Below are 10357 nucleotides of genomic sequence, written 5' to 3'. Positions count from 1 at the left end.
GGGATGGGTTAGCCTGGTGATGGGTATTAAAGAGGGCACATTCTGCATGGAGCACTGGGTGTTATGAACAAACAATGAATCATGGAACACTACACCAAAACAAATGATGTAATATATGGTGATTAACATAACAATAAAAAATTAAAAAAAAAAAGAACTAAGGGAAGCTGGTTAACAGCAGTCTCTCCCTCTCTCTCTCTCTCCAGAGACTAGGATCCTAAACTGATCCTTCTCTGAGGTTAACAAGGCAACATGGATCTGCCTTACATGGAAAAGATGTACATTTTTCTGGGCATATGCATATCTAAACTTCTATTACAATATGCCATGAGTTCACATGTGAGTTTCTAGTTTTTCTTCAAGGAACTGCTGAATATTGTTAGGCCAGTGAAGCCAGAATGCTTCTGTTTTCCAGGAAAGCTGATGCTAATATTGACAATCAAGTGTAGGAAGTACGGTAGGGCATAAGCTTCTCTGTTCATCAGTCTTCCTGCCCTTTCAACTCTAGCCTTTATCTTCATAAACTTCTGTCCTGCATGAAGGTGCCTTGTGTCTCAAAGAGCTGGAGGAAGAAGAGTTTTGGAATTGCTTAGGCATCTGATTCATGATGTCTGGGGTTTGCTGTGTTACATGTTTTCACCTGTTTTTCCCTTTGGTTTCATAACTGCTATTGTGATGTTATATTCCAGAGTGGGGGTTGGCAAACTTTTTCTGTTAGGCCAGATAATAAATATGTAGGCTCTGCAGGCAGGCCACTTTCTTTCACTAAACTCTGTTACTGTACTGCAAAATCAGCCACAGAACGTAAATTCTTACATATGGCTGTATTCCAATAAAACCTTATTTATGGACACCAAAAACTGGATTTCATATAATTTTTACATGTCAAAAAATATTCTTGATTTCTTTCAATCATTTAAAAATGTGAAATTTAATCTTAGCTCATTGGCCACAAAAATAAGCAATAGGCCAATTCTGGCTCATGGACTGTGGTTTGCCAACTTGTTTTAGAATCCTTTTTTTTAAGATTTTATTTGAGAGAGAGTGAGAGAGCAGGAGAGGAAGTAAGGGTCAGAGGGAGAAGCAGGCTCCCTGGGAGCCTGATGCGGGACTCAGTCCTGGGACTTCGGGATCATGACCTGCGCAGAAGCCAGTCGCTTAACCGAGCCACCCAGGCACCCGAGAATCCTAACTTCTAAGTTTATTTCCATACAAGACTGTCTTCATACATAGTATGTATTTCACCTGCATAGCACACTCCAAAGCAATTTAATTTCTCAAGTTCTATTGGGACACTTAAACCCAATAGTCCTCCAATGGACTTCTCATAATTACCCACATTCGCCTATCTACTGAATTCATGGACATAATCTCCTGGCATCCAATTCAATGTAAGTTAGTTCTTTGCATTCACAGGTTTCAGAGGGCTGGGATAAGGAAGGATTGCCTCAGATTGAAAGTGAGCTGTGTCCCATTATACATCTTTAATACAGTCTAATGAACTAAGGTTTCTTAGAGAACTACACTTCTAAGGAGAGAACTAGACAGATGAGGTCTTTTCATGAAGCTAAAAAGGGAGCAGGGACTTATTCACACTTTTACATAAGAGTGAGGATTCAATTTATTGAGTGTTCCAGATAAAAATCAGTGGGACTCTTACCTTGAGGATTCCTGAACATCAATACCCAGAGAAGATGGAAATGGGGCACAGTAGCAGAGGAATGGAAGTAGCTACCCCTTAGTCCACATAAAGACCTTGCTTCGGAAACTTCCCCAAATAGCTGAAGGGAATAAAGCGTTGGGTCATGCACATTCCAGTGGGAACAAGAACTTGGGAGATAACTTACTGCTTTATCAAGTACACAAGACAGCCTTTGGAGTTATTATCATCTTGCTGATAAGTATGATTTTTTTCTAAGTATGATTCTTAAAGAGATGTGTCTCTTATCATTATTAGGTTTATACTTCTAAACAGAATTTCCAGAGGTAAGCTAAAACTGAGATTGTGTCACAACTCAGTAAGTGCTCACATTGCTTTTATCAGGTGGCCAAGCCCTTTCACTAGGTAATAGGTATTTAGTTCCAAAGTGAAAAAAATATAAAAAGATAAAAATTCATAATTCTACCATAAAGAGATAAACTTTAACTTTTTACTTTATATACTTACAGTATGTGTTCATATATAAAATATAGAAGATATGAAGTAAAAAAGAATACAGAGAATGTCTTTTAAACTGCTTTATTAACGTCACAATATATAATGAACACCTTGCCATGCAATAGGGTAAAACTCCCCTGCTGACAGAATCTTACATTTTGGGTCAAAATACAACATTCAATTAGAAGCTGGTCATAGGAGATCCACAAGAGACATGTAACACCAAAAGGTTTACAACAAATGTACGTTGAGAACATTAAGTTTAGGAAGCAGGTGTGTCTTCCTATTAACTTCAGGGAAAACATCAAGATTCAAGGCATAAGGCAAAACTCATCATGATGGTCATGGTGAGGAGGGTCAGTGCTAACTGCCCGCAGACTATGACTGAATTGCTTTTCCCTCAGCTTTTCCATCAGCTGTCTCATCTCGTCCCCAATCCTTTCCATATTCTCCTCTCTCATCCTTGCCTGTGGTTCTCCAAGCCTCTGAATCAGGTCCCACCTATACTGCAGGATGGGCTGCCTAACACGGAACCGCCTACGATTTACTCTAGGCACACAATATTCACCAGCTTCCAAAGGGAGGGCCAAGGGCTCTCCTTTATTAGCAACTTGCTCCTTTTCATCCTTTTTTTCATTTTTCTGTTTGGCATTCTCCACGTTGAGATTTTTTACTGCTTGTTCCTCTTTGGACGCCATTGCTCCTAAGAGACAAAAGACGAGAGATCAGAAATTATTTTCTTAGTGGACTGATCAGCACCGAGGACAGAGGCCCTACTACGCACATTCCAAGACTCAGAGCCCTGGATCTCCCAGGCTTTTTTTAAAATTTCATTTTCCCACCTGAGAGGCTCCCTACGCCCTCTAGGGGGCCCCCGGTCCGAGCTCTCCCCCCCTCCCCGTCGCTCCTCACCCCTCCCCCCCTCGCCCAAAGCCCACCATTTTCCCTGCCTATCCCTGCCCAGGCCTCTGCAGGCACCAAGATGGAGGACGGGCTGGCGGGGGGGTGGGGGGGAGGTGGGGGGTGGCGGGAGGGAATTTGGGGTCTCAGGGCTTTCCATACGTTCCCTTCGGCCCCCACGGTCCCCCGCACCGACCTGGGCCTATCCTTGCAGTCTCCTCCTCCTCCCGATTCTCGCCGAAGAGTGCGCCGCCGCGACACTTAGACCTGCACACCTGCAGAGGGCCAGGGTGGGGGCAGCGGGGGCTGCTGCAGCCGAACACTCCCCGCCGACCCGACGCTACCCAGCCCCTCCCGGAGCCCCCACGGCCACCTCGCCCCCACACTCAGCCGCCCCAGACCCCGAGCTGACCACCATTTTCTACACCAAGAAGGACGGGGGCGGGGCGGGGGGTGCAAGAGGCAGGTGTTTCCGAAGGGTCATCGCCTCGCCGCGGTCCAGCCCTCCGCCTAGCATTTTCTGAGGCCAAACGCGGGCTGCGGTGGGGCGGGAGGGCTGCGGTCCTTGCGCCGCTTCGCCGCGGGGCACCCGGCCCCCCGGCAGGGCTCCGCGGGCCGCGTGAGCTCTCCCACACCAAGCCCAGGGAACGCTCCCCCTCCTCCCGGTCCCTTACCTGCTTCCCCTCCGCCTCCGACTCTTTGGGGCCGCCTCTGGCCCGCACGCCCTCAGGGACACCGGGAGCAGGCACCGAGAAGCAAGCGAGTGAAGGCCGGCTCTGACGCTGGAGCGAGGGCGCGAGTCCGCGTTGGCGGATCACGTGAGGCCTTCGTCACCGCGAGCGGCACCGCCCCCATCCCGTGCGGGCTTTTGCCCGCGCGGGGGCGCACAGCCGGTTGGCCAGCACAGCTCCCCTCTGCTGCCGCGTCCTTAACAGCACCAGCCTGGACTCCGTGGCTCTCCCTTCTTTGTATATCCCTGGGCCTTTCTCTGCGGCTGGGGAAGGGCGGTATCTTCTCAGGGACCTGTTGGCCGTTCCTAGTTCTTCTCTGGGGCCTTGCCTCTTCCTCTCCTTTGCTTCAAGGATATGCCGTCTTCCAGTTACTGTCCTTTCTGCTACCAGTGTTCTCCATTTTCCCTCCACTAAAATGCATAGAAAAGATGTGTCAGGAAGAGTCCAGGAGAGTGGATTTAAAAAAAATTCTTAATATCTGTTTTGTTCCTTTTATGTTAAGCCCCCCAAAATTAATATGCTTTTTTTAAAGATTTTATTTATTTTATTTATTATTCGTCAGAGACAGCGAGCACAAGCAGGCAGAGCAGGCAGAGGGAGAAGCAGGCTCTCCTCTCCGCTGTGCAAGGAGCGGGATGGGGGACTTGATCCCAGGACCCCCGATCATGACCTGAGCCGAAGGCAGAGACTTAACCAACTGAATCACCCAGGCGTTCCAATATACTTTTTTAAAAGAAAAAAGTTATTTTAATTTTAAAATTAGAATTAAAGTTGGGGGGAAAACCCAACCACCTGTCTCTTCTGCTAAATCATTATATAAATATAGACTCTACAGGCAGCTTCTTTTTTTAGAACTTGGAAAAAGACAAGGCAGCTGATGGCTCCTCTTGTTAGGGGCCCCTAGATACATGAGGCCCTTCCATGGGGTGCCAATGAGTCAGTAGTGCAGCAGAGTCTTGAGGAATTTTCAGAACTAAAACAGCAGCAATGAAAATTCCTTCACAAGTTTTTGGTTCAAAAAACAATATGTAAGTCTTTATTTGCAAATCATATGATCATGTATTTAGAGAATCCTAAGGGACCTACAATAAACCTATAGAACTAGTACTTTAATTCAGTGAGGTTGCAGCTACAGATGGATATTAAAAAAAACTCAATTGTATTCCTGTATGCTAGTGATGAACAATTGGAAATTGAAATTGTGTGCATTTTAGATAGATAAATATAGATGTAAAGATATAATGTAAAGATAAATGTAAGAAAGACCAAGGTCCTGGATCAGAAAATTCAGTACTGTTAAGATATCAGCTATCTCCGAATTAATCTATATATTTAGTGCAGTCAAAATCAAAATTTTAGCAGGCATCTTTGTATAACTTGACAAAATTACCCCCAAATTTATGTGGAAATGAGAAAGACTTGTATAGACAATAATTTTGAAAAAAAAAACCCACAAACGTAGAAAATTATATTACCTGATTTCCAGACTGAAGATGCAGTAATAAAGGTAGTGTAGTAATGGAGTATACATAGACAATGAATTTAAAATTAATAACTTCTGCTCTGTGAAAGATATGGTTAAGAAAATGAGGTGGGAAGCTGAGAAAAAATATTTTCAATAGATTTGTATCCAGAAGATATATAAAGGCTTCCCAAAATTCAAAATAAGGCAAACAGTGTAATGAAAAACGATCAACAGGTTTGAACAAGCATTTCACTAAAGTACATGTATAAATCACCAAAGAGCTCATGGAAAGATGCTCAATGTCATTAATCATCAGGAAAATGTAAAGCAAACAAACAAAAACAATGAAATACCATAACATGGCCATCAGAATTGCTAAAATTAAAAAGTCTGACAATCCCAAGCATTTTTGAAGATATAGAACAACTGGAAATCTTATTCCTCCTCATTCATTGCTGGTGAGAAGTTCAACCACTTTGAAAGGCTTCTTGATAGTTTCTTGAAAACTTAAACTCACACTTAATATGTCCAAAAAATTCCACTCCTAGGAATTTTCCCAAACAAAATTCAAACCATATTTCCTCAATAAGATTTGTATAGGGGGATGCTTGGGTGGCTCAGTCAGTTAAGTGTCTGCCTTTGGCTCAGGTCATGATCCCAGGGTCCTGGGATGGAGTCCTGCATCTGGCTCTTCGTTCAGCGGGGAGCCTGCTTCTCCCTCTGCCTGCCACTCTCCCAGGTTGTGCTCTCTCTCTCTCTGACAAATAAAATCTTTTAAAAAAAGATTTGTATAGGAATGTTCATGGCAATTTCATCTAGGATAGCCCCAAAGTGGATACAATCCAAATGTCCATCAACAAGTAAATGTATAAACAAATTGTGATGTATTCATATGTTAGGGTACTACAAAGGCATAAAAAGGAACAAACTGGTAAAAGGAGTAACATAGATAAATCTCAAAAAATACACTCAGGGAAAGATATCAGACACAAGAGAGTGCATTCTGTTTGATTCCATTTATATAAAATTTTGGAAGAGGCAAAACTAATTTATATTGATACAAATTGGACGAAATCAGTGTTTGCCTGGCTTGAAGGTTGGAATTTTTCTGTGTGTAAAAGGGGAAATAACAAAACTTTCTCAGCTGAGGGAAATGTTCTGTGTCTTGATGGGATAGTGACTCCAATGGCGAATACATCTGTTGAAATCACTGAACTGTATAGTTAAAATGTATGCATCTTATTGTATGTAAATTATATCCCAATGAAGTTGATTAAAAATCAAATATCTATAAATAAATCTAAATACTTGCAAGACCTCTACACTAAAATTTATAAAATAATTTTGAGAAACATTAAAGAAGACCTAAATAAGTGTAGAGAATTGAAAGACTCAATATTTTAAAGTTGTCAATTATTCCCAAATTGATCTATAAATTCAATGCAATCCATATAAAAATCTCAGCCATTTATTTTTTGTTGACAAACAGATTCCAACTATGTATATAAAAATGCAAAAAACCAAATGTAGCCAAGAGAACCTTGAAGAAGGGAGTACCAAAACTTCCACCAGTAGATACCAAACTTAACACAATGCTATAGTGCATAAATTATGAATAAATAGTGTGATACTGTCTCAAAAATTAACATATTTGTGTACACATGCATAGATGTGCAGGCCTGTGAACATACCTACACATACTCTCGATTTATGGCAAAGATGACACTGCAGTGAAATGGGGAAAGGATTTTTTCCCTAAAAAGTGGTAACAGTTCAGTTAGATATCCATAATGTGAAAAAAATGTATGTCGACTCTACCCTAAATAACACACAAAATAAACTCCCAATGAATTACAGATCTAAATGGGAAAGATTAAAATGTCATTCTACAGGAATGACAGAAATACACAGAAAATCATCTTCATGACTTTGGAGTAGGCATTATTCTTCTCTTTTTCAATTTTTAATTAAATTCTAGTTACCATACAGTGCAATTTTGGTTTCAGGAGTAGAATTCCGTGACTCATCAGTTACATACAACACCCAGTGGTCATCGTATCAAATGCCCTCTTTTAAAAAAAAAGATTTTATTTATTTATTAGAGAGAGAGCACAAGTGGGGATTGAGGGGCACTGGGAGAGGGAGAAGCAGACTCCCCGCTGAGCAGAGAGCCTGAGATCATGACCTGAGCTGAAGCTGGACGCTTAACTGACTGAGCCACCCAGGTGCCCCTCAAGTGTTCTCCTTAATACCCATCACCCATCTAGCCCATCCCCCACCCATCTCCCTCTATCACTCCTCAGTTTGTTCTCTATATTTAAGAGTCTCTTATGGTTTGTTTCCCCTCTCTCTTTTTTCTTTTTTTCCCCTCCCATATGTTCATCTGTTTTATTTCTTAAATTCCACATATGAGTGAAATCACATGGTATTTGTCTTTCTCTGACTTGTTTCGCCCAACATAATACATTCTAGCTCCATCCCCTCCTTGTAAATGGCAAGATTTCATTTTTTTGTGGTTGAGTAATATTCCATTGTACATATACTACGTTCTTTATCCATTCATCAGTTGATGGACATTTGGGCTCTTTCCATAGTTTGGCTATTGTTGATAATGCTGCTTTGAACATCGGGGTGCATGTACCCCCTTGGAATCTGTATTTTTGTATCCTTTGGGTAAATACGTAGTAGTACAAATGCTGGGTCATAAGGTGGTTCTATTTTTAACTTTCTGAGGAACCTCCATACTGTTTTCCACAGTGGCTGCACCAGTTTGCATTCCCACTAACAGTACAAGAGGGTTCCCCTCTCTCTGCATCCTCACCAACATCTGCTGTTTCTTGTGTTGCTAATTTTAGACATTCTGGCAGGTGTGAGGTGGTATCTCATCATGGTTTTGATTAGTATTTCCCTGATGTAGAGTGATGTTGAGCATCTTTTCATGTGTCTGTTAGCCATCTGGATGTCTTCTCTGGAAAAGTATCTTTTCATGTCTTCTGTCCATTTCTTAACTGGATTATTTGTTTTTTGGATGTTGAGCTTGGTAAGTTTTTTACAGATTTTGGATACTAACCCTTTATCAGATATGTCATTTGTAAATATCTTTTCCCATTCTGTAGCCTGCCTTTTAATTTTGTTGATTGTTTCCTTCGTTGTGTGGAAGGTTTTTATCTTCATGAAGTACCAATAGTTCATTTTTGCTTTTGTTTCCCTTGAATAGGCAGTATTATTAAAGAAGACACAAAAAGCACTAATTATGAAGGATAAAAATTATTGTACATTGCACCTTATTAATATCAGAAACTTCTGTTCATCAAAAGATACCATTAAGAGAATATGGAAGCAAGCCACAAACTAGGAAAAGATATGAGGAACACATATATCAGACAAATGGCTCATATCTATAATGTATAAAGAATTCTTACAAATAAATTTTAAAAAGACAATCCAATTAAAAGATGGGCAAACACCTTAAAACAGTACTTCAAAAACTAGAATATCCTAATGTCTAATAAATTTGTGAAAATATGGGCGCCTGGGTGGCTCAGTCGGTTAAGCGACTGCCTTTGGCTCAGGTCATGATCCTGGAGTGAGTCTGAGAATCCGAATCCCGCATGGGGCTCCCTGCTCAGCAGGGGGTCTGCTTCTCCCTCTGACCTTCCCCCTTATCATGCTCTCTCTCTCTCTCTCTCTCATTCTCTCTCAAATGAAATCTAAAAAAAAAACATTGTGAAAATATGTTCAGCTTCATTAGTTTGCAGAGAAATACAAGTTAAAACCAACATGTCATACCACTAAACACCCTCCCCCTCCCCCTTGGAATGTCTAAAATAATAAAGACAGAAAATGTCAAGTATTTTATGAGGATGTGGTACAACAGGAACTGGCACTACCACTTTGAAAAACTGGCACAGTATAACAATGGTAAACATATGTATACTTTATGATCAAGCAATCTCGCTCTAGATATACCCATAATAAAAATGTGTGCATTGGTTTACCAAACAACATTTGCACATATGTTTATAATAGTATTTTTTTATGTTTTTATGTTGCACAGACCCAAATGTTCTTTTTTTAAAAAAATATTTTATTTATTTTTCAGAGAGAGAGAGAGCACAAGCAGGGGAAGCGGCAGGCAGAGGGAGATGCAGGCTCCCCACTGAGCAAGGAGCCCAACGTGGGACTTGATCCCAGGACGCTGGGATCATGACCTGAGCCAAAGGCAGACGTTTAACCCACTGATCCACCCAGGTGTCCCCCAAATGTTTTACATCAGGAAAATGTATAAATAATTATCATATATTTACACAGTGGGATGTTATTCAGTAATAAAAATGTACAAATTACAACTACATGCAGTATAGCTGGATCTCACAAACCTAATGTTGAGATAAAGAAGCCAAAGTGGAAAGGAGTAATGTACATGAGTTTTATGAGTTTAAACACAGGCAAAATTATGATATTAGAATTCAAGGTAGTGACATCCTTGAATAATGACTGGAACAGAGTTTCTACAGTGTTGGTAATGGTCTGGGGGTTTTTCTTTTGTTTTGAGTACTGGTTAAATGGTTTTAGTTTGCAAAACTTCACTGAGCTAGGTACTCATGATTTGGTCACTTTTACATATGTATTTTATACTTTATTTAAACGTTCCCTTAATGCAAAACAAACTGATATCATTCTTCTTATAGTAAATTGTTAAGCTTACAAAAAAAATTCTCACAGTATTGGTGGGTATGTAACTTGGTACATTCTTTCTAGAGGGCTATTTGACAGTAATTATTAAAAAGTCTTAGAAATGTCCATACTCTTTGATGTAATAATTTTTTACATTATATTATACAGAAAAAATCATACATGTGTTTAGAGACTTACACATAAAGATATTTATTGTAGTAAAACAAATACAAGCAAAGTAATGGAAAAAATAAGCAAAATATAAGCAAAAAATGAAAAAAATATAGATTAGCTGGCTTGAACAGATTATTACATATTAGTATAATTGAGTTCTGTAAAACAAGAAAAATATGCTACATATACAATGGAATAGTATTCAGCCATAAAAAAGAAAGAAATCTTGCCATTTGCAATAACATGGATGGA

General features: G+C 40.4%; 1 protein-coding gene across 2 annotated transcripts; it reads right to left on the bottom strand.

Moving 5' to 3' along the window:
* Window positions 1-2223: 2223 nt before the first annotated feature.
* On the bottom strand, window positions 2224-3858 carry LOC114202678 (protein BEX1). Of its 2 annotated transcripts, XM_028095974.1 has the most exons (3): window positions 3733-3858; window positions 3255-3333; window positions 2224-2861 (listed from the first exon to the last, which is right to left on the bottom strand). In XM_028095974.1, exon 3 carries the CDS (start codon window positions 2854-2856, stop codon window positions 2470-2472), a length of 387 nt encoding a protein of 128 aa, XP_027951775.1. In that variant the 5' UTR covers window positions 2857-2861; window positions 3255-3333; window positions 3733-3858; the 3' UTR covers window positions 2224-2469. The 2 variants fall into 2 exon arrangements, with proteins under 2 accessions (XP_027951775.1, XP_087885094.1); XM_088028968.1 differs by lacking the exon at window positions 3255-3333 and having other exon boundaries at window positions 3733-3821.
* Window positions 3859-10357: the final 6499 nt, after the last annotated feature.

The sequence above is a fragment of the Eumetopias jubatus genome, unplaced genomic scaffold (assembly GCF_037043125.1).
Source record: "Eumetopias jubatus isolate StellerSeaLion01/CBP00866 unplaced genomic scaffold, mEumJub1_p1.0 scaffold_11, whole genome shotgun sequence".
In the NCBI taxonomy this organism is placed as follows: Eukaryota; Metazoa; Chordata; class Mammalia; order Carnivora; family Otariidae; genus Eumetopias; species Eumetopias jubatus.
Note: the sequence above shows the minus strand (reverse complement) of the source record. Positions and strands in the feature narration are given on the sequence as shown.

Coding starts and splice junctions, on each gene's coding strand:
- LOC114202678 (XM_028095974.1), bottom strand. CDS start 2,856: ATGGCGTCCAAAGAGGAACAAGCAGTAAAAAATCTCAACGTGGAGAAT.